The 23,575-nt window shown below is 34.3% G+C and overlaps 4 protein-coding genes across 8 annotated transcripts in view; all 4 read left to right on the top strand.

Annotated features, from left to right (window-relative positions):
• LOC125193224 (DNA-directed RNA polymerase IV subunit 1) overlaps positions 1 to 1,551 on the top strand; it is an 11,740-nt gene extending 10,189 nt beyond the window's left edge. The window contains exon 21 of the mRNA XM_048090986.1: positions 1,535 to 1,551. Within this exon, the coding sequence (XP_047946943.1) occupies positions 1,535 to 1,551 (17 nt within the window). The remainder of the gene's footprint in view (positions 1 to 1,534) is intronic.
• On the top strand, positions 999 to 5,271 carry LOC125193820 (S-adenosylmethionine mitochondrial carrier protein). 3 transcript variants are annotated; one of them, XM_048091718.1, is made up of 9 exons: positions 999 to 1,261; positions 1,535 to 2,728; positions 2,855 to 2,973; positions 3,116 to 3,240; positions 3,580 to 3,679; positions 3,781 to 3,858; positions 3,930 to 4,013; positions 4,199 to 4,284; positions 4,778 to 5,271. In XM_048091718.1, exons 2-9 carry the CDS (start codon positions 1,561 to 1,563, stop codon positions 4,914 to 4,916), a joined length of 1,899 nt encoding a protein of 632 aa, XP_047947675.1. In that variant the 5' UTR covers positions 999 to 1,261; positions 1,535 to 1,560; the 3' UTR covers positions 4,917 to 5,271. The 3 variants fall into 3 exon arrangements, 2 of the variants coding, with proteins under 2 accessions (XP_047947675.1, XP_047947676.1); XM_048091719.1 differs by lacking the exon at positions 999 to 1,261 and having other exon boundaries at positions 2,037 to 2,206; positions 2,320 to 2,728; XR_007171640.1 differs by lacking the exons at positions 4,199 to 4,284; positions 4,778 to 5,271 and having other exon boundaries at positions 3,580 to 3,692.
• Positions 5,272 to 9,388: 4,117 nt separating this feature from the next.
• LOC125193819 (SPX domain-containing membrane protein At4g22990-like) lies at positions 9,389 to 16,210 on the top strand. Of its 3 annotated transcripts, none has more exons than XM_048091717.1 (11): positions 9,389 to 9,615; positions 10,654 to 10,714; positions 11,074 to 11,191; positions 11,676 to 11,987; positions 12,181 to 12,285; positions 12,380 to 12,834; positions 13,760 to 14,061; positions 14,494 to 14,669; positions 15,123 to 15,313; positions 15,543 to 15,676; positions 15,752 to 16,210. In XM_048091717.1, exons 2-11 carry the CDS (start codon positions 10,662 to 10,664, stop codon positions 15,988 to 15,990), a joined length of 2,085 nt encoding a protein of 694 aa, XP_047947674.1. In that variant the 5' UTR covers positions 9,389 to 9,615; positions 10,654 to 10,661; the 3' UTR covers positions 15,991 to 16,210. The 3 variants fall into 3 exon arrangements, with proteins under 3 accessions (XP_047947674.1, XP_047947673.1, XP_047947672.1); XM_048091716.1 differs by having other exon boundaries at positions 9,389 to 9,668; XM_048091715.1 differs by having other exon boundaries at positions 9,389 to 10,714.
• A 2,705-nt stretch (positions 16,211 to 18,915) lies between these two features.
• Positions 18,916 to 21,674, top strand: LOC125193814 (molybdenum cofactor sulfurase-like). The gene is made up of 2 exons (XM_048091707.1): positions 18,916 to 19,891; positions 20,193 to 21,674. The coding sequence occupies exons 1-2, from the start codon at positions 18,952 to 18,954 to the stop codon at positions 20,702 to 20,704; spliced, it is 1,452 nt and encodes a 483-aa protein (XP_047947664.1). The 5' UTR covers positions 18,916 to 18,951; the 3' UTR covers positions 20,705 to 21,674.
• The last annotated feature ends 1,901 nt before the right edge of the window (positions 21,675 to 23,575 follow it).

Below are 23,575 nucleotides of genomic sequence, written 5' to 3'. Positions count from 1 at the left end.
GATATGCAATTTACTACATGTATATTGGGGTGAGTATTCGAGTTTCGGTTCGGTTTTTTCCCTAAACCGAACCAAAATTGAAAAATCGAATTTAATTCAAAACCCAAACTGAATCGAACCTGAAAAACCGAAATTGAATCGAACTTCAAACTGAACTAAATTGAAAAAACTGAAATTATGTGAAAAACCTAGGAAACCGAAAAAAAATGTAGTAATATATAATATAAAATATAAAATTAATAGAATATATATTACATACTCCCTCCGTTCCTTAAAATTTGGCACCATTAGTCTCGGCGCGAGTTTTAAAGAAATGTAATAGAAAGTGGGTTGAAAAAGTTAATTGCATGTGGGTCCTACTTTTATATACGGAGTATTAGTTTTAAAATAACATTTGAGTGAAAATGAATTAGTGGTATGTGGGGTCTACTACTAAAAATGATAAAAGTGGAATGTGGCAAATTTTTAGGGAGAGACGAAAAATGAAACAAGTGACAAATTTTCACGAACGGAGGGAGTAATATAATGTATTAAATTAATAGAATATATATGATATTATATTTAAAATATACATCGGTTATTTGGTTTTTTCGGTTTTTTTTCCGCCCGAACCGAATAACCGAAATTTTTGTATTTTCAAAACCGAACCGAATTTCAAAATTTCGGTTTTGATCGGTGCGGATATTCGGTTTTCGATATTTTTGCTCACCCCTATCGTACATTCTTTTTAAATGTTGTTTTTTAATTTTCTAAGAATGAAAAACATATACTATTACATATGAACCTAATAGAATATCATTATTTATTGTTTCATTACAAATTAAATTATTTTTATATAGTTCAAATTGTCATATTATTCTTATGAGCATTAAAAATGAAAGGCCCATACAAGTTCAAAGCCCAATATCCAACAAGTTAATGCTAAGCCCAATAAGCAATAAGTAGATTATAAGCCCAGCCCATATAGGCTTCTTCTTCTTCATCAAAGGTCTTCTTCATCCGCCTGAACCCACCGTTTATCCAGTTTCCTTCAAACGCCGAAATCGGAAAATTCCTACTACTAATTACTATTCCAACTCCTCCATTTTAAGCTTTTCACTTGCAATTCTATCTCTCTTCACTTGTTAATCATCAAACACCGATCATTCTAGGGAACTCACTCAGCTTAATTAGTCAATGTAGCTCCTACTCATATTCGATCCCTTCGAATTCCAAGGGATCACACAGCTCAAAACTAAGCTGGTGCGGTTATAAATTCGAGGTATTGAGTTTCTCTCCGCTTAATTTCATTGATCAATAATCTACTTTATTTTATGCTAGAAGTAGGGCAGTTCTATTATCTTGTGCTCCTAGTTTTGCCTATTTTGACCACGAATTAATGTCGGTGTTGAGTGTGTGAAATCTAGAATAGTAGTAATCAACAACTTGAATAATAATTTGTCAGTTTCCCTTGAATTGCTCTTATCCAGTCGTTTTATATCCTAATCATCTAACTTTGTACATTCACTGATTCACCCTAATTGTTGAACTGCAGTCGGTTCTCTATTGTGAAAACGAATAATGACGGGAGGCCGTGTGTCTCCGAAAACCGAAAATTTCTGCATCAAATGTAAAAGTAATCCACTTCATGGGGCTTCATTCGAGATAATAGATCATATTTCTCCTGTAAATGAAAAATGTAGTGTTACTCGTTGTGATCCCAAGCCCTCTGAAAGGTTAAGCACGCCCGAGCTAATCTCTGCAGTAGGCCATGCGTGGGGTTATGCGAGTAAGTCTCTCTCTGGTCTTGTGCATAAGAGTAATGCCGCGTACAAATCTGAGATTATTCCGGAAGGTGGGATACTTCGTTATTCTACAGATAAAGGAACTTCTCATGCACCTACTTCAGATGGGGATCAACCTTGCTCGGTGTTCTACTTGTCTAGTAAAGAAAAATCTATAGAGCTTGTGGATGAGAGTCGAGAGTGCTCTAGTGATAGTTATGGAGCTTCTTCTTTCTGGAGGATGGTCCTTGCAAGGTCCATGTTGATTGAGGGAGCCTCTGTGCAGGATAGTCTTTTGGGTGCAGGAATACCTTCGAATTTCAAGAGCATGTATAATTGGATGAATACTGTAGCTCTTTGTAAACCAAGTGGTCTGGTAAACTCTGAGATTGAGATCAAAAGGGCGGCTGACTATTATGACAATTTTCGTTCTACAAATTCAGGTGATGAAAGTAGTTCGTTTCATAGTTTAGCTGCAGGAATTTCTGTTTCTGAGCCTGAAATTTCAGAACCTTTAGATTTATCTTCTAAAAAAGCTGCCAACTTTGACTTGAAGCCATCAAATACGACGTGCTCAGAGAAAAAGGATGATGTGCTACCTATTGAAGCGACTGATTGTAAGATCTCTACATCAAGATGTTACGTGGATGCCGAATTAGCATCGCACAGTTATGATTGTAAAAATTGCATAACGGAGAGTAGTGAAGGTACATATGAGGACCAAAAAGATCAAGGAGCAACGCTTGTCAAAGCAGATTTTTTGGAGGCAGATATCAGCCTGTTTGGAAAGATAAAACCTCAGTATGCGCTTGCGAAACAAGAACATGCTTTTGCTGGAGCAATGGCGGGGATAGTTGTCAGCCTTTGTCTACATCCGGTGGACACGGTTAAGACAGTTATTCAGGCATGCCATACTAGCCAGAAGCCCCTCCACTATGTAGGCAGATCTATTATTGCTGAGAGAGGTACCTTTTAGCAAGAAATTGCAACTTAAAGGAAGTCAATGTTTTCATAAATTTGGAGCGACTACCTGTGTACTCTTGGGAAAGCAATGTGAAAGGCATCATGAACCCTATTTTGGAACTTTTCAGGTATATCAGGGCTTTACCGTGGTATTTCCAGCAACATTGTAAGTTCAGCTCCAATATCTGCTCTCTATACATTCACGTATGAATCGGTGAAGAAAAGTTTGCTTCCTCTTCTTCCCAAGGTACATAAATTTTGTTGCAGAGGATAACATTTTAACTGACACTGGACTTTCCGTGCTAGTACTACTTTTTTCATGTATTATAAATTTGTTATATGATAAACAACATATGAATTTGAGGTAGTGTGTGCCTCTTTTTTCACAGGAATATCACTCGTTGGCCCACTGCACAGCAGGGGGTTGTGCAAGTATTGCTACATCGATCGTTTTCACTCCAAGCGAATGTGTAAAACAGCAGATGCAAGTTGGTTCACACTACAAGAACTGCTGGTATATCTTGAAGATATATATTTTTATCCGTATGTTATCAACATCTGAATTCCACACTGCGGAATTTAGGTTATTTTTCATAATTGTCAGTGACTCCCAAAGCTAACTCATCAGTGAACTAGTCTACTATTACAAAGTGAATTTTCCTTCATTTCTTTCTTTTTACTGTATCTGTTTTTTGTTTCTTTTTTAAATATGAGTTAAGCCTTTAGTTCCACTTAGTTTGATACACACAGTATACTATTCAGTAAAAGTTTAATGCAAACTACAAGATCAAATTGATAAATGCTGTACAGTAATCTGAATGTGATGTTTTGCCTTTAAAATGCATCAATGCAGGACTGCGTTGATAGAGATTCTCCAGAAAGGTGGCTTGCGTTCATTGTATGCTGGATGGGGAGCCGTACTCTGCAGAAATGTTCCACATTCTGTCATCAAGGTAATGTTGGAAGGTATAAACAATTTGTCGTCTGTTTTCTGTCCCTAATTTATTTTAAGTGTTGTGACTGTATGATAGACGATTCATTATTTCGTTTGCAGTTTTACACCTATGAAAGCCTGAAGCATATTATGGCGCCATCAATCCAATGGAATGCTCAAGCTAATATATTCACTACGGTTTGTTGTTTACTCTCTAAAACTCAGAGTTTTGTTCTTCCTATAGTTCTCATTTTTCTCCATTCCTGCAGTTAATCTGTGGAGGATTGGCTGGATCTACAGCTTCGTTTTTCACAACTCCGTTTGATGTTGTCAAGACAAGATTGCAAACCCAAGTTAGTATTCCATTTTTTTTGTGGCTTAGATGTCAGTTTTTTAAACGATTGTCTGGGAACCTCATTCTTACTAAGTATCACAAATTTTCTTTATTTTTTCGGGTTTATCGAGTTAACATTCTTAGTTTTCAATTCCGTTTCCTGAGTATTTTTCTCATAAAAATGATACAAAATCACTATTACAGCTTCCCGGGTGTACAGCCAAGCATAGTGGTGTACTCAGTACTCTTAATGAAATATGGAAGCATGAAGGGTTGAGTGGTGTTTATAGGTGAGTTTTTAAGATACGGTATTTACCTGTTTTACCTCCAACTGCATCGAAAAGTATTTGGATACGTCCTTGGTTTTATTGCGTTTTGTTTTCAGTTTGTTATGAATACATAGGGAGATAAAAATTCAACACTTTCTTTTCAGTTAAGAGAATATGAAAAAGAAAAGAAAATAAGTAATAACCCTGTCTGTTTGTCTGAGGTTGTGGATGATTTTGACGAGCTTGTGTTGATGATCTTTCTCTATTCTTGTTTTCCAAATATATATGCCATATTATCATTCGCGAGCAGTAAGAAACTAGCATTTACTTTCGTCAAATTCTTTTACATTTGTCTGTACGTACTACGTACGCTTCCAACAGTTCGTTCGTTCAAAACCTTTGTTTACGAAATTTATTTATCTATCTTCGTGTTGGTATTAATTAACTCATATATTCTGCAGATGAGTTTCCACTCTAGTTTCTTTGGCATTTACGAACATTTTTCTGTTATCAGGGGCTTGACTCCGAGACTAGTGATGTACATGATCCAGGGAGCACTTTTCTTTGCATCCTATGAATCTTTTAAGAGTCTGTTCTCTCTAGAGTTTCCGCGACCGAGTACTCAGGCATTGCAGCTCGAACAGAAGAGCTAGGATGATTCAGAGATATTGCCCTCTGCCATATCAGTCACTGCATAATGTGCATTATATAAATAGACGACGAAATCTTGTTCTTCCGGCTGAGATCTCGGCGTGCAGGCTTCGAGGAGTGGGCACTTAACTTAGCAAATGGTTTTTTGATGATATGAGGCAAGGTTGATTCGTGCAAGTTGAAAATGTGAACTTTATGTTGTATTTTTGGTGCAGGTATACGATAGTAAGAAGCATTTGCATTACTATTAAGAGATAATATCACTTTTTTATTATTATATATGTATATTTTATAACATATCTACGTCAATGTTGGATGATATAAAGGTTTCAAACCAAGAGTTGAATTATCATGTAATTAATTGCAATATAGTATAATTATATGTAGGGTAGTGATAAAATGCAAACTTTAAATATTGTATAAATTGCAAATTATGATTTGAATTTTGTGAAATTAAAATTTTTCAATAATGTTTTTCAATGTATTAGAATCAAACTAAACATATAAATAAAAGCGAATTACACTAAACGTGCATTAAACGAGAGGAGCTCAACTAAGGTATGTAGCATATCATTCCTTTTAAATCCAAATCATTATTATAAATATGTATCTTCAAGATCATGTTTAGTTAGTGCTACGTAAAATGTATAACCTCATAAATAATTACTACTACTACTATGAAGAAGATTTAGTAGAGTTTCATAGAGGATATCTTTGTGAACTCTGAAGTTAAAAGTATCGAGTTTGAATATTAGTATTAATATTTTTATATGTCCAAGTCAATTAGTACAACCTTTTGAACTCGTCTTAGGGTTGTGACATTAAGGCTAACTATTCTTATCACTCTTTTTGTTCATTGTAAGTTGTATCTAAATTTATAGTAGTAAAATTTCTAACTTGACATTGCCTCTGGAATATATAGATACACTCAAATTGACCTTGATAAACAATTTATGTGCTTATCTCTTATATTTGTAATTATTTGTGTATTTAATTACTCCTAAGAAGTTGGCAAGATTTTTCTCATATTTTATTGCATTGACAAACAACACTTAAAAAGACAATAGGGTGTAAACAAGATTGGAAAGTGCATGTGTTTGTTAGTTGTTACCAATATATATGCTGAGCATATGTCAACAGACAACATGCATGGTGATATTATCTGCTAGTGGGGAGTGTGACAATAAAGTAATAGTAGGAATTAAATTACCTACTTTTGTGTTATTCATATAGATATATTGATCTAAGGTTTAAATATTCGACACGTAGTTGCTGCAGTATGGTTACAATAAATATTATATAAAGGAATTAAATAATAGGGGCAGATCTATGTTCCAATTTTTTACAACTAATGTGTAGGCATCACACACTCTTATTTTTTTATATGCAAACTACTCCAACAGTTGGTGATTGAACAATTCAGTATCAACTAATAAAAACGACCCATTAATAATTAATTATAGTGCTACAATGATAAACATAAAATCAACTAAAATAGAATCAAATACCCATCAATTATAATGCAAGTGTCTACCATGTTGATTGACATATAAATGAATCTCCCATGTGCCTATAAAGCAATTCCACACCCACAATCATTAAAACAAGTAAAAGCGAAATGAAATGATTAATTAATTATATATCCAAATTATGAATAGAAAAATAAAAACAAATTTTGAAAGTATGACGAATAATAATGCATCAAAATCCGTACACTAGTTCTCAATCGACAAATTTTAAATAAATGAAGTTATTACTTAAAATAAAAAAAATGGTAGTACGTATATAGTAGAGAGTAGAATCAAACTTAGTTATTTAAACAACAAATATCTACTATCTTTTAGTTCTTCATAAATTGAAATGTCAGAATCATAATAATATCATTGATGCGAACGTACAAATATTAACATCTAGGTATTGTCTATAGAGTAGTCTTTGATATGTTGATAACATCGATTACAAAGTCATCTTTGATCTATCAGTGATCCTATAATACTGATGAATATTCGAGTAATAGCTATCGGGAAATTATGATCTTTATGTAGTTCGTTGAGAAATAAGAGTTATTTTTCACTTATAATTCCTTTTCAAAAAATATTATCCTACAAAATAAGAATAAGTGGATTTAATTAAGTTTTGATCGAATCGGCAGCTTTGTTGGATGTCACTTCTAGAACTCATTACATACAATAATACATTTTGGAGCCCACGTCTCATTTTCAAGCATAAGTTGCATTTAAATGGCTGTTTCTTAAAATTATAGGATTCTATTTGCTTATATACCAACGTCCAAAAAAAACAAAAGGGTCGGTGAATTTCACTTTCAATTTGGCATTATTCAATAACATTTTAGCCTAAATATGAGAAAAATGGACATGACAAAATTCTATACTTTACATTTCATAAAAGTAATATACATTCTACTAGTATTACATTACTAATTCAGTTACTTTCACAAACATAATTGTAATATACTATATTAACCAACAGATTTGAATATATTGACACATGGTCTGATTCTGATTCCTAATTAAGAACTAATCTGAATCATTAAATTCGAATATAAATGATCTAGTTATAAATATATCATTTTGAGAATGAAATTGGAGAATAGATCACAATTAAGAAAAACAGAACTCCAAGTTTTGAATTTCAAATAATTTTCTTGATTTAAATATTTTTTTGCAAAAAAATACACATCACATTAAAAGTAATTTTGTCAAAAATCTAACTATATTCATACGAAAAAATTGATAATATTTTATATAATGTTCATATTTTTGAAAAATGATCAAATATTAACATATTTATCATAATGCTTAGTATTTCAATGTTATACATATCACTTTCTTTCACACATAATATTAGTATACGTCGTAACAGTTTTCTATGTAATATACTGTTATATATCAGTATTGTATCAGGTTTTTATACACAATATTAATATACGTAGGTTCTGAAATTAATTAAAAATCGTAGTTAATAAAATGTCACATGGCATGTTTGTGATTATTAGATTACAATCAACATCTAATACGCCTGATTGGTTCTATTGTCTCACTTTAAGAAAAGTTTACAAAAGATCACTATCATAATATACACAATAATTAGAAAAAAATAAAAAAATATGATATATATATGGTGCATCAATTTTAAAAAAAGTTCAAAGTCAATCTCGTATTATTTTTACAGTAGTAGTAATAATTTATGCTTCAAAATATAATGCATTTGATGTATATGAATTCACAAAAAATGTGGGGAAAAATCGAAAAAATTATATTGCAGTTATATACTTATATTAGGTGGATTACATATTGATTTTGGGAATATAAAAATGTGATCCTCATGGGGTTAATTACAATCCAAAAAGTAGGCTTCATTCATTTCAATACGTACTCTATTTATCGGTTGAATTTTCAGAATTTTCTATAAAAAAAAAATTGCCAGATACTCATGCCAGAATAAATGCTTATTTTATTGGTAACGGCCATTTAAATGAGAGTTGTTGCGATATAAAATAATCTTATTTTTGTCAATATCAAAATATATTAAAAGATGGTATGATATTGAGTACTAATACTAGCTACATAATATAGAATAAATATAATGTATTATTAATAAAAGAGCTAAATTAAAATGTATAAAAGAGGTAGGCACATATATCTCTAGGTCTGAAATAATCATTAACATTATTTTTAAAGAAAAAGTACATAAAAAGAAGAAGAAGAAGAAAGTTTTTAAGACCCACGATATATATGTAATAATGTGACAACAAAATAAACATCCAACACAATTTTACAATTTTTTCTAAAAAAATTAGAACTTGTCATTATCTTTAAAATTATTCATTCTTTAACTAAACGGCTAATTGCTAATATTTAATTTAATATGTAATTATATAATGGAGTAAGAACTTGTTGTATGTTAAGGCAATCTAGTCGATATATAATTACTAGTTAATTATAGAAGTTATCTCAATTTTTAGTAATTTGACCAGTTCTGTCATAAATTTATGGCCAAATCATTAGTACTTACATAGATTCTATTTTGGTTTATTCAACTCACCAATTCAAGTATAATCTGCATGTTGTTTATTCAGACAATATTTTCATGTAACCATTTAAAAAAATATATTCCTGAAATCATCTTTAGACTATAAATTTTATCAAGTTTAAAGCAAATCGTAGGAGAATTCAAGTTTGATCAATTCCTCAACTTTAAAAAAAATATTTAAAATACAATTTTACCAATTTTCATAATTATTAAGTTGCTGATCAAAATTTTAGTTACGCGTGATTATAGGTGCGTGACCTAGTATTGCAATGGCATATTCCTATAATATTCATTAATTTCCTATCAATAGAATTAATTAAAATGATGGTTTATAATCAATTTATATATAATTAAAAATTGTGGGTGCCTATAAATACAAAAAAGTTTGGAATTCAATCATTTGTAACAAATCCACCATAAATTTGCTTCACTCAGCTCTCTCTCTCTCTCCACATTGCTTCTCTCTATCTCTCACTACTCTCTCTATCTGTATCTGCTGCGTCGAACGATCTCAATCTCAATGTGTTTTGAATTTTAATCAGAGATCGGAATCCGAGAATTTTGGCATTGATGTGTTTTGAATCATAATCGAAGATCCGAATCGGAGAATTTCCGCATTGGCAGAGCGAATTCGAGGAATATTCATGTGTTTGTTGATGCTCATCTATATCTAGTTGAAAAAGGCTCTGTTTTATCTGCATGTATATGCTTTCGTCTACATTTATTGTGTATTGTATTGTAAATGCATGTGAATTTGGAGGAGTGAAGCTTGAGCTGTGTGTGGTACATGATTTGATTTTCGTCGTTTATGTATTTTATTCATTTATTAATTATTAATTTTCTGAGCTTGTGTGAGATGTGGAACTATTGGGGACTGTATTTGATTTTTCTAGCGAGATTCACTTTGTCATGTGATGCAATTCATTTTTTTATGTTAGTCGTGTGGTGTGGATGATTATTTTTTTGGGGGTAATGTGATTGGTTTATTTATGAGGAAGAAGAGTGTATGTTTTGATCATGACAAGCGAGTGGTTGTTGGTGTGCTGACATGTTTTGTTCGTTGGAATTTAGTGCGTATGGGTTGTTGGGAGATTAAGTCAATATAGATGAGCTCGATGATGCATCTCTTTTAACTTTTATTGTTTTGCTTGGTTTCTGTAAATTGTCTGTTTTGAGGTCTTGAACTCTTAGATTTGATTGTTTTTTACCCCTGATTTGTTTCTATACTGCCTCCATATCCATGTGAAAGGGCGGGAATACTATGTGGAGGTGCAGTAAATATTCTTTTCCCCAATAAAGTGAAAGGAGAACAAAAGATATGTGATTATTTGGGCAGGTAGTCAGCTGTGAATGTGTTGAGGTTGGGCATTAGGATATTGCAAAGGAGCATGTAATGTAATGCTAGTTTGGTTCAGCTTGAAACTGAGAGGAAGTCTGTAGGGAGTCAGGTTTACTGCTGTGTTACACTGTGAAGTGCAGTGTTGACATGAAAATTTGTTTTCCTCTAATTTTTGCATACAATGGCATGGCATATCCAGCTCACGGGACTGTACTTTTGTGCTAGCTATCAGTTTTGATGGTGCACAATACATGCCACCTTACCTGAATTATCATAGCCATCAACCAGAATTAGCATAAAAGAATTGCAAATCCATGCCACCTTACCTGAGTTTTGTGTTGTTCCAGAGACAGAGATGGTTGCATTCGGGAAGAAATTAAAGGAGAGGCAACTACAAGAATGGGAAGGGTACGTGCATCATATGAGCAATTCAGATTCAGTTTTCTGTCAAAAGTTTAATTCTTTTTTCAGTGCATAATTTGGAATCTCATAAAAGGAGCTCTTGGAATCAAACTTATCAAAGTTTCTATAGATACACATCCCATGTTGTGTATGACAATGTGATAGGCATGAGTCACTAAGATTGGTTACCGATAACTTTATCTTAGGTGTACAGTTATAGCTGTGTAAGAACCTGTATGATTCATGAACGATTCACAATAGTGAACATACATCCAACAGAACATATATGCATAATTATTTCTATCACGGCCTTCAATTCTCTTCTTGAAATCTTCTTGAAATGATTTACCTTTTGTGCAATTCAGGTATTACATCAATTACAAATTAATGAAGAAAAAGGTAAAGACTTACACAAATCAAATTGAAGCTGGATCAGAACGACGTCATGTTCTCAAGGATTTCTCGAGAATGTTGGATAATCAGGTGAGTAAATGTTTGAGAATTCATCAAACTCTTTAAATTATAACTGTATATATATGTGCTCTTTAACGAGAAAAGTATTGACGTCATTAAGCAAATGTAATATTTCTGATAAGGTCAAACTCAATCAACTCTTACATAGAAATTATTATGGTTTATTTTGTAGGATTTTTTGCTTTATATTATTCCTGAACCAGTTTATGTGTTTGATGGAATATTAACCATGAGAATCTCTATCTCTCAAATGACATCATTGCTAGTGTTGTAGGTTTATTGCGGTCTCTGAGTACTTCAGATTTAGATAAGTAAAGACTTGATTACATTTATGTTGGAGAAGAGGACTTCTTAGATTTTGTTTGTATTTATCTGTGTTTTTATGAATAGTTATTTTCTTGCTCATCACAGTAAATTCAAGAGGTTTGTTTACACATATTCTTTTGCAATATAGTAAGTACTAGTTTATATATTGCCTGCTGTCTCACTGCAGATAGAAAAAATTGTTCTCTTTATGCTGGAACAACAAGGCCTACTCGCAAGCAGGATTGCCCAGCTGAATGATCAACAAGATGCTAATCAAGAACAACCTGACATATCGAAAATATCTGATCTACGGGAAGCTTACAGAGCAGTTGGGCAGGATCTCCTCAAGCTTCTATTTTTTGTTGAAATGAATGCAATTGGTTTGAGGAAGATCCTTAAAAAGTTTGATAAGCGATTTGGGTATAAATTCACAGATTACTATGTCAAAACTCGTGCTAATCATCCTTATTCCCAGCTTCAGCAAGTATTCAAGCACGTGGTAATATTAAATGGAAATGGATCTCACTGCATCTGTTTTCTTGTCTTTACCGATATACCTAGAGTTAATCGGAAATTATATTTATTCTCAACTTTATTGAAGCAATCACAACATCAATAACAATATTTACTAATGATTCATTATGACATAAATGTATATTAAACATATCATGATTATCTACTGATGACTGTAGGGTTTGGGTGCTGTGGTTGGAGCTATATCTCGCAATCTGGCTGATCTTCAGGACCGCCAGGGAAGCTACTTATCAATTTATGATCAGCCTACACTCCCGCTCCAGGCATGCATGTGTTAATATTCTTATAGCTTTCTTAGTTTTTGTAATAGTTTATGGCTTGAGATTAATTTTTCCTTTATGACTTATCTTTCGGCAGGAGCCTGTTGTTGACTCACTAAAATCAGCTGTTGACAGATTAACCCATTCAACAAATTTCCTTGAGTTTTTGGGCCAACACGCACTTATCATGCATGATGAGTTGCCTTCTGCTGTAGATGAACATATTGATGATCAGAGATACCATTTCATGTCACTTATTTTGAACTTGGCAAACACCTTTCTTTATATGGTCAACACATACATTATTGTTCCCACAGCAGATGACTATGCTACAAGCCTTGATGCAGCACCAACTGTCTGTGGTGTCGTAATTGGGTCAATGGCAGTTGCACAGATATTTTCTTCTGTGTATTTCAGTGCTTGGTCTAACAAGTCATACTTCAGACCTTTGGTTTTCAGCAGCATCGTTCTCATTATTGGAAATGCTATGTATGCATTGGCTTTTGACGCCGGATCGTTAAAGGTACTCTTACTTGGTCGTGTATTTTGCGGGTAAGTAACTGATTGGTCTTCCTATATCTCCTTGTCTATTGTTATTTCACTCATGGTTGATATGTTTCCTTGCATACCTGTGTGGTTTATGTGTATATAAGTTGTATGTTAGCATGCCTGTGTGGTTTGTTTAAGTATCTGTTTCCTTATATAACTCTGACGAGTCAATTTTGCTGAAGTTTATTGTCTAGATCTTAGAGTCTTTTGCTGTCTTGATTATGTAAGTGCTGCTTATACCTCGTACGAGCTTCTGTATCCTACCTTCTTTGCTTTCTCATAAAAAAATAAGTGTTCACACAATGTCTTCTCTTTCAGAAACTCGGGTGGATATTTAATTTTCTTCTGTTTCTTAGTTGAAACTCCAAAATCATGTAGTGGACATAATACACTGAACCATAACAACTTTTCCAGATGACAGACAATAATGATGTGTTCAAATTAATGAATTTAAACTGAAGGATCTGAAAGGAATATATATCAAATCTGTCCTTCTTATAGTGGATTTCAACCCTCCCCCCCAAATCACCAAAAGATACGTTCAAAACGAGTTGGTAAATCTAATATTCATATCAATCCAAAAACCTATTGATTTGAAACAGATCCACAAATCCTTTAACCTAAAACAACCAGAGATACTTTAGGGGAAACTGATTAATGTGTGCTCTAGCTTTAAATCTAATACTTGTCCTACTATTTGCTCAGCAGACTCCAGCTTTTCCTTTACTAGCTGTCGTAAATGTTCCAAAAGAAAATCCATATTATAAAGGAAGTTCTAATACACATTGAAATGATAATATAGTATATACATGGGATTATTTGTTTATAAACTCACACTAACATTTTCATCCTGAATGCTGCACCTGATCTCTAAGTAATTGAGTTGGTAAGATTTGATGATTTGATTCCCCCCTTTCCATGCTTGCAGTTTGGGTTCTGCACGAGCAGTTAATCGGCGTTACATTAGTGACTGTGTGCCACTTAAAATCCGGATGCAGGCTTCTGCAGCTTTTGTTAGTGCCAGTGCTTTGGGAATGGCATGTGGCCCTGCATTGGCAGGGCTACTTCAGATGAATTGCAAGTACTTCCATATCACATTTAATCAAGTCACTATGCCTGGTTGGGTTATGACTATTGCGTGGATGTGCTATTTAGTATGGTTGTCGATCTCCTTCAGAGAACCTGCTCATGAGACTGATATCGATGAGGCCCCTAAGCAATGTAGTGCTGGTATGTATCTTGCTATTTATTGCTCATTTGCCCTTTCTCGTTTTTCATTTGGTTTTGTGGGAGAAAAAGATAAAGCAAAAAAGGAGTTACTAATATACTCCTATTAAGTAACTAGTTCTTAAAAGAATTAACTAGTCATATCAAGATAAACATACCAAGGTTTTTGGGACACTTAACAATTAACTTGGTACATCATAATTTCATAGATTTTTCGTCTTGTCGAATTTCGTTCAAGTTAAGCACATTCCAACATTGTGCATATTATGATGCATTATCTTGATTTTCTGTGAAAATTGAAATCTTAAGTACCAACATCCACTGTATGTTTATATTCTGCTTTCCTTTAAGTGAATCTTCATGAAGCTTAAAACAAGCAGGCCGAGTTGCAAATAAGGAAATACACTTAAAACATGGTGATTTTGTTTGTGACAGAACAAAGTGATGAGCTAGAGAAGGGACTTGCACAACCATTACTTAAGTCAGCAGAACATGAACAAGATGATGATGGGGATCAAGAGTGTGATGCTAGTGAAGAGGCTCCAGAGGAATCTCGTGAACCAGCCAACTCGCTAGGAGCAGCATATAGGTTACTCACACCATCTGTAAAGGTAATAATAAGACAAATATACATTGATTTATGTTTGTCCGAACTGTTAGACTTACGTTTTCTTGCACAATTAGTCTCAGATAAATGACCTGCAATATATTCCCTCTGGTTTAATTAGTGTGCCTATGCCATAATAATAATCTTTTGTACATTTGTCTAATAAAAGTATAATGTTTAACATCCTTTTGTTTATGTTTAACGCTACCAGAGTACTAGTTGTAAGTTTCAGATGATTTCAGTGCTTTGTGATCCTATAACTTGGAAAGGCTATGCGTTGGGAAAAAACATTTTATTTAGTTTATATTTTCTTCTTCTTATTATTGCAATGCATTTATGCAATAATCAGTTTTTGGTCCTTTTAATGTCTCGAAAGCTCTTGTAGCTGTCCATGTTAGAGTAGTAAACTCTTGTTTATTTACCTCATAAAAGTTACTCTTCTGTATTCTCTTTGCAGGTTCAGTTGTTGATATACTTCATGCTTAAATACGCAATGGAAATCCTACTTTCAGAATCAAGTGTAATCTCGTCATACTATTTTAATTGGACTACTGGCAAAGTATCTATCTTTCTTGCCAGCCTTGGTCTCACGGTTCTTCCTATAAACATCATTGTTGGTAATTACATAAGCAATATGTACGAGGACAGGTAATTTCTTATCTCTAATATCACTGAAATATCTCTTAGCAGATGAAGTGATTGCTACCAATTTCTATTTCGGGTTCCATGAATCGTCTGTCTAGTAACTTATCATGTATGATATTATACCAATTACCAATCTACTGAATGATATGCTGCTCAATATCATTTGCATCAGTGAGTGCTTCTGATCTTAAGCCAAATGTGCTAATATTTATTGGGATCAATCTCTTGGCAGGCAAATATTACTGGCATCTGAAGTTGTGGTTCTCGTGGGCATACTTTTAAGTTTCGAGTCTATCGTCAAATATACCGTGCAACAATATGTCTTTTCAGGGCTCATCATGTTTGTAGCTGCTGAAGTATTGGAAGGTAATAACATCTCATTAAACATGACAAATAGCATAATCGACATATATCTAATAATATCACGTGGGATGATTACAGGCGTCAATCTGTCGCTACTCTCCAGAGTAATGTCGTCTCGGCTCTCTCGTGGGACGTACAATGGCGGCCTTCTGTCTACAGAAGCTGGGACGTTTGCTCGAGTGGTTGCAGATGCAACGATCACATTAGGTGGTTATGCCGAGCGGAAACACCTGTTGAATCTCACCCTCCTTCCATCTCTGGTGATTTGCATATGTTCGATTGTAGCTACATGCTGCACCTACAATTCTCTTTACTAAACTTTTGCGTATCGCGACCATGCCTTCGCCTTCGACTTGAGTACTAGTTCATTCATTCTTTATTGGTTATGGGGTAAATCAAAATTTTTGTATCGTCGAGGCTCGACTAAATGCTGCATATCGTGATCATTTTCCTCGAGTGATTTGCATCGTGTTTGAGAGACGAAGCCTAATCACATACGAGTCCAACCGATATTTTTTCTTGCGTCCGACCCTGCCATATCTACTATGCAATACATGTCACCACATCTTTTATAACCCCTAGAGCCCAAAAAAAATTGAAATAGTAAGAAGAATATGTGATGGGATATGCCATATACAAATGCTAAAAAAATATTATTCCATGGTGATTGCTTATAAGTTGACAATTCACATCATATTAATCGGGCCGGGCCTTTTGGAATAATGCACGCAAGCATCAAAGGATATCCATAGCATAATCCAGATTTCTTCAAAGGTTTATCATATTCGATCCACTTTCTTGATAGCCAACCCTATATAAAAGGCCTGAATCACACCTCTCTCACTATTGTTCTTCACAAAACAAAACTATTGTATTTTTGTATATAAAATATTCGGATAAAAACAGTAGCATATAGATACATATAGTGTGTGTTTTGTGAGTCATGAGCAAATGAGTTTTAGGGCGTCCCTCCTTTGGCAGATGATGATTATATGTAAGTTTATATTGTGTATTTGCCAAAGGAGAGTTGCCCTAAGACTCTTTTAGCTTAATAAACCCTTTTCTTGTGAGGCTTCCATGGTATTATCTCGTTTATCGTGAAATTGAGGCGGTTTTGATTGGTGTTCAGTGCGCACTCAAGTCAGACGTTTGTTTGAATGTGTTTGTTTGCCTTATCCATGCCTAATATGCATGAATAATGATCAAAACTTTAAGCAAATATTCATTAGGGCTTAAGTCCCTACCCCAATACACATGGGTCCGCCCATGGTGACACGTTGGTTTACATGAGTGTAGGTGCTTCTAAGTAAGACATTTTGCTAGTTGTAGCCATGGACGAAATTGAATCCAAGACCTTTTACTAAATGATATTGTGATGCCTTAGCGTACTCACTTAAGTTGGGGCTTATTGTCAAAAACTATAATGAGATCAAACATTAATATTAATACAAATACGGAGAAGAAGCTAGTTTAGCTCCGACTCCACCACTGACCATAACACAACGAACAAGCCCAATATTGATTCCTTATCTATCACGTTTAGTCTCATACGGTATTCTAAATGCAACTTCGTTTTATTTTTCTTTTGATAAATCTAGGCCACACGAATCATTTTCATTCATGTGAACTAATGGTCCTTTTTTTTGTTGAAAATCAAGAAACTAACATCCATTTATATCTTACGAATTTTCATAGCAACATTTATTGTTTTGATGAAACTTAGTAGGAGTACACTAGAAGAAGCCTTTCCATAAGGTAAGTTTAGGTTCCCTGAGTTCCACGTAATTATAAATGCTACAATTCATATCATATGTGATTGAATTTAGACACATTGAATAGTATATTTGCTCATGATTCTTCTAGAAATTAAGACCAATTGACTATATATTTGAAATGATTTTTAATAACTATAAATACATGAATTTTGGGGATTGTTCTCTCTAAACTACTTTTTTTTGTCAAAAGTTAGGGAAAATATAATCTGTAATCTAAAATTTGATCCAAATTTAATATTTTGATTTTGTTCGATTAAGTGAAGCTTGCACAACTTATTATAATACCCTCCAAAACTCTCTCAAATGGAAGCTATTTTGCATAAGAATTAGGTCAATGGTGACTTTAATGATACATTATATGAAAATTATAGCTATCACATCCATGAAACTGCTTTTTCTGTAGGGATCTTATAACTCTATAAACGAAACAAAGTGATAAAATAATGGAGTAAAATATTTGACTTTACTTATTTAATTCTGACTAGTCATAACTTAAAATTGAATTTTTTTTTATTAAAAGTCTATTTCTTGGTCAGCAAAGATAATTGGGCCACATCATAATTCTGATCAATTCGTCTTATTTATTTGTTTTTTTGCCCTTTTTTGCATCTCACAAAAGCAATAATGTCAATCAACTTTTTTAATTTTTATGCAATCGTACTTGACATAATTTGTTAGTGGACTATACGAAGTCGTCGGTCATGCTAATATTTTCCTAAATATATAAAAAATTTGACTATATATTATCTAACAACTTCTATGTTGTTCGATGTGAATATGAGATGAAATTACGTGTCCACTTAGTAATGGATGTGTTAGAAACTATGAAAATAGGTTTTAGATTATATAGAATCATAGATGTAAAATAAGATCTGATTCATTAAACAAACATATTTGATCATATTTCCAGTAAAAAAAGGGAAATATATTATCTTAGTTATATCAACTAAAATTGCCTGAATCTCGAGACATTTTCCAAACCAATTATTGACATAGATTTTTTTGAACCAAACATAGATTTTATTAATTGACTTGGAGTTTGAAACTTCTTATAGTCCCCTATTCAATCTTTCTCTAAAGGTATGAAAGGATTTGCACATTCGGCTCGAGCATGTAGCATGTTCTAGTTTTTATACCATCGTATTAATTTTATGAGAGCTTCGTATTTTACTAATATCTGAACTTGATATGAGAAGATGAGACCAATCCATTCATAGCAAAATTCCATCTAAAATTGCTTCAGTTAGATAGTAGAATACATCTTTCAAATTTATATCTTGAACGTCGAACAATTCACATGTAAATATCTCAACTTATTATTGCGAACTAATGAAAAATCAACTCTAATTGACAAAGACTTAGTCAACCAAAGCTCTCATGAGACTACCTGGCCATCCCCACAACATTCAAATTAGAACAACACAAATCATAGAAAAATTGAAAACCCAAATGTCCAAACATACTACATAGAATTAAGTCATAATCAACTCAAAACTCAAAAACATGCAAGCATCAAATTGCATTAGAGAGGCATGCTTCAACACCTGCTGCTCCCCTCCCCTCCTCCACACCTCCCCTCCGCCCTCCTCCGATTTCGCCTCCGCCATCGCCTCCTCCCTCCACCCGAACACGGTGTTCACCAACCCCGAGTCGCTCCCCCCTCCGGGGGAGCTCCTCTCCGCCCTCACCGCCGCCGTCCCCACCTACTCGAACAGCCCCGGCGCCGCCCGGGCCCGCGTCTCCCTCGACTACGTCGGCCACGGCCTGTTCTCGCACGCCCAGGCCGACGCGCACGAGCGCTTCTTCGACTTCTCCTACGGCGGCGCGGAGACAGCGCTCCACGCCGCCGCGAAGTGGAGGGTCATGAGATACATGAACCTCTCCGAAGAAGACTACATGCTAGTCCTCACAGCGAACCAGTCATCGGCCTTCAGCCTCCTCGCCCAGTCGTACCCGTTCGAGTCCCGCCAGAGCCTCGTCACGGTGTACGACCACGACAGCGAGGCGCTGAAGCCCATGACTGACGCCGCAGGAAAATGCGGCGGACTGTACCAGTCCGCCACATTTTCCTGGCCTGGCCTCAGGATCATTTCAAAAAAATTAAGGAAGGTTCTGACGACCAAAAACCGAGGTTTGTTCGCGTTTCCGCTCCAATCGAAGGTGAGCGGAGCTCGATATTCGTACCAATGGATGAATCTGGCGAGGGAGAATGGGTGGCACGTTTTGCTGGATGCATCTGCTTTGGCAGCTAAGGAAATGGAGACGTTAGGCCTCTCTCTCTTCCACCCGGACTTCATAATCTGCTCCTTCTTCAAGATTTTCGGCGAAAACCCCTCCGGCTTCTGCTGCCTCGCTGTTAAGAAATCGAGCGCTTCAATTCTGAAACTGCCCTCGACCAACATGGGGATAGTCAACCTCGTACCCGAAACAAATAGCACGATAAGTATGTTCTCTATATGTCACGACTTTTTAATGCAATTAAGGACGCTAATTTGTTTTCTGATCAATGATGATGATGTGATTGAGTTTTGTTGGAACGAGGAAATAAATTAAAGATTATGGAAAATCAAATAAAAACGAAATTAGTATAATTAGAATATATTTTTCATGTGCAGCTAGAATTAGAGCGTTGTGCAACCATGGAGAGAATTTATTCAAGCATATTACACTGTAGTCTTTACAGTTCTCTCGTCTTTTACTTTCTGCAATAGTCTTTTATTTTCCACATTTTACTTTGTGATCAGATGATGAGGTGATTGAGTTTGGGGGACTGGACGAGGCGGATGAATTGGGGTTGGTTCGGATCAGCGGGCGGGTGAGGTGCCTGGTGAACTGGGTGGTGCACGCGCTGCAGAAGCTGCGGCACCCGGGGGAGGGGGGGCTGGCGCTGGTGGAGGTGTACGGGCCGGGGGTGAGGGTGGACCGAGGGGGGGCGGTGGCGTTTAATGTGTGTGATTGGAAGGGGGAGAGGGTGGAGCCGGGGTTGGTGCAGAAGCTGGCTGATCGGAGCAACATCTCTCTCGGCGTTGGATTCTTGAGCAACATATGGTTTGGGGACGAGCGGAGGAAGAAGACGAAGACGAAGACGAAGAGGAGGAGTGGCGTGGGAGTGGTGACGGCGTCGTTGGGGATGCTGAGTGATTTCGAAGATGTGTACAGATTATGGGCGTTTGTTGCTAGGTTTTTGGATGCTGATTTTGTGGAGAAGGAGAAATGGCGTTACACCGCGCTTAATCAGACAACCGTTGAGGTTTAACATCAATCATCGATCCTCTAGGACACGTCCGAGAATCGTTGGTTCCGGTTTTGAGGGCAACAGCGTAATCGATGATTCTAGTTTTGAATCGGTAACTGACGGTTCCGGTTCTGATTCAAAATCGGTGATTCTTACCAATTTTTGCAATTTAACTATTTTTGCATGATTCAAAATTGGTGATTCTTTGTTTTTGGACCAAACCTGGTTCAAAAATGTTGGAACGGAAACTGGAACTGAACTAGTAGAATCATTGAGCCAGTTTCGGTTAGGCTTGTCGAGGGTGGTTATGATACAAAAATTGGAACTTCTAGTTCAGTTCCAGTCGAGCTAGTGGTTTCGGTTTAACCATGGAACTCCTAGTTGATTTTTCTACTAGGAGTAATATTTAAATTGCAGAACAATCATAATTTTACCAAATTTCATGAATCTCCTAGTCGATGTTTCCGCTAATATTTTAATTGCGGAGCAATCGTAATTTTATCAAATTTCATGATTTTTTTCCCGTACATATCAATTTTCTTTTACAATTTTTTTTGTCTATTTCTTTTTCCAAAAATTAATAAGTCAATACAGTATTGGGCTAGCCTTACTAAACTTTTAGCCCATATGTAGTTAGCCTCACTATATAAGTCGAATCTATAATTAGGCTCACACCATTTTGCCCAAAATTAGCCTGGCCCACTTTATTAGCAGTAGTTGAGGCATAGTTTGTTTTTTCTTTTCTTTTTGTCTCCAATTTTTTAAGTTATCTGATGAATCATAATTTAACTAAAATTGATGATTTTTCTATTAATTCAACCAAAATAATAATCTTATATATAACAGCTAGAAAGTAGCCTGATTGTACCCGTATGTCATGTCACACATAGTCATGTATCCTTGTACCAAACAAGGCCTTATTTATGGGGCGATAGATTTTATATTTTTATTGTTTGACATCTAAATAAATATAGATTATTTTATATTTTTATGCATGTGATATTGTCAAACTTGACCAGCTATACTTCCACACGTCTAAATTGACTTATTATCATTGCATTAAGACCCTCTTTGTTCGGTGGAAGTCCAATCTTGAAATAATGCCACCTACTATGGCCGTTCTTTAATTTATTATGGAAATTTAATACAATTAATTAACTTGATTTGTAATTTAACCAACTTGCTACCCCATAACTAATGTCGAAAAAAACTAATCATATCGATATTATCGCCGTAATGGTTAATTATATTTAAAATTATTCCATCAAAGTAAATATATATTCTTAAATCAATTATCCAATTTGTGAAGCAAAAAATTTGAGGCAATAATTGATGTTATTTAATTAGGATTATGTATAACAAAAATTCATCAACTTAGACTTATTTTGGTTTTTTTTAATAAGTATAATAGATTGTCGTACTAATATCACCTTTTGATTTGTAACGAAATAGACATGATCGTTGAATTTTGATGATGTTATGTTGATTTAATGTTTTTATTTCATGAATAATGTGACAGATATACCTATAATAATTTGAAGTTTTTGGGAAATTTGAGCATGTCTATTTTACTAAGTACAAATTAAAAGTCGTGTATTATTATACAGTGATTTATCAAATATGTCATAAAATAAAATAAAATTAAAGTTCGTAAATTTATATATTAATCTAACCAATCGCGATCTCAATTACAATATGTTTTACTACATCTCACATTCTTACTTTCTTCTGAAAAAAGGTTCTGTTTTTATCAACTAGTTTTTTTTTATATAGTCTTGACAACAAATGAGTGTATATATGCATATGAATTAAATGAATGATTATTAGCATCATTGTTGGTGGAATTAATTAACAACGTTGCTAATACGCTTTAAAGGTGAAGCACATGTGCTACCTTAGTACCTTTTGATTGCATATTTTGTAAACAATTGATTTGTGGTACTCACTATTTTAATAATAAACAAGTGTGTGCAATTTGACATATTGTATGGTTATTAATTATTATTGTTAGTCATTAATTGAAGTAGTCAGCTTTGGCTGTCTACATAGTAGGGGAAAAATTATATACAATATAGTGCTTAAATGACTAGCATATTTCCCAATGTGAAAATGGAATTACTTTCCCATTTGAAGGACAGTTTTAAATTTATTGGAGAATACCAATTTTGACTAATCACCTCATATCGAACTTGACCAGAATAACTCAATTTTATTAGTATATGCAAAAAAGTTAGATAGCTTTATGTCATGCACAACTATAACTCGAGTTGCATGATCTAAATTTTAATTGGCAAACTTGTTAAATCATTTGTTTGTTAAATCATTTTAAAATTCAAACTTGTTAGTTCAAATGTAACTATTAAAAAAATGATATGTTGGGCAGAATTCGAGTACGTACGAGAAATGTGATGGCAAATTAAATTTAAAAGAGACACACTCATGTGCATCTATCTTAATTTTTTTTAAAAAAACTAATTTTAATTAATAAATATAATTAGACATTAAAAAATTCGCAATGTAGGACCAATAAACTTATTTAAAACTCTAATTATAGATTTAACCAAATCTCATTTGAACATTAATGCACTCTAATCAAAACATCAACCAATCATTATTTTAGTCCTACTACTTACTAGTAATTAATGAATGATTTAATTATAATTGCGGCCATTTCACACTATTTTGACGGTCGCATCAAAGTTTTTGCATTAAGGAAATGTTAAAAAGACTATTTCTCGACAAGTTACAAACCTATTATATCATGCAAATAAATATTAATTATTTTCAATATCTAACTAATAGGGCATTAAATGATGGGCCTTGGAGTAATAAATAGCATACTTTGATAACTAGCAATTTCTTGTTGAAATAAATATTATTGGTCTTCACTTA

The sequence above is a fragment of the Salvia hispanica genome, chromosome 6, assembly GCF_023119035.1.
Source record: "Salvia hispanica cultivar TCC Black 2014 chromosome 6, UniMelb_Shisp_WGS_1.0, whole genome shotgun sequence".
Taxonomy (NCBI): domain Eukaryota; kingdom Viridiplantae; phylum Streptophyta; class Magnoliopsida; order Lamiales; family Lamiaceae; genus Salvia; species Salvia hispanica.
Note: the sequence above shows the minus strand (reverse complement) of the source record. Positions and strands in the feature narration are given on the sequence as shown.

Coding starts and splice junctions, on each gene's coding strand:
- LOC125193820 (XM_048091718.1), top strand. CDS start 1,561: ATGACGGGAGGCCGTGTGTCTCCGAAAACCGAAAATTTCTGCATCAAA. Junction 2,974..3,115: donor TGCTTCCTCTTCTTCCCAAG/GTACATAAATTT, acceptor CTTTTTTCACAG/GAATATCACTCGTTGGCCCA. Junction 3,680..3,780: donor TTCCACATTCTGTCATCAAG/GTAATGTTGGAA, acceptor TTTCGTTTGCAG/TTTTACACCTATGAAAGCCT.
- LOC125193819 (XM_048091717.1), top strand. CDS start 10,662: ATGGTTGCATTCGGGAAGAAATTAAAGGAGAGGCAACTACAAGAATGG. Junction 14,670..15,122: donor TACTCACACCATCTGTAAAG/GTAATAATAAGA, acceptor TTCTCTTTGCAG/GTTCAGTTGTTGATATACTT. Junction 15,314..15,542: donor AGCAATATGTACGAGGACAG/GTAATTTCTTAT, acceptor ATCTCTTGGCAG/GCAAATATTACTGGCATCTG.
- LOC125193814 (XM_048091707.1), top strand. CDS start 18,952: ATGCAAGCATCAAATTGCATTAGAGAGGCATGCTTCAACACCTGCTGC. Junction 19,892..20,192: donor CGAAACAAATAGCACGATAA/GTATGTTCTCTA, acceptor CTTTGTGATCAG/ATGATGAGGTGATTGAGTTT.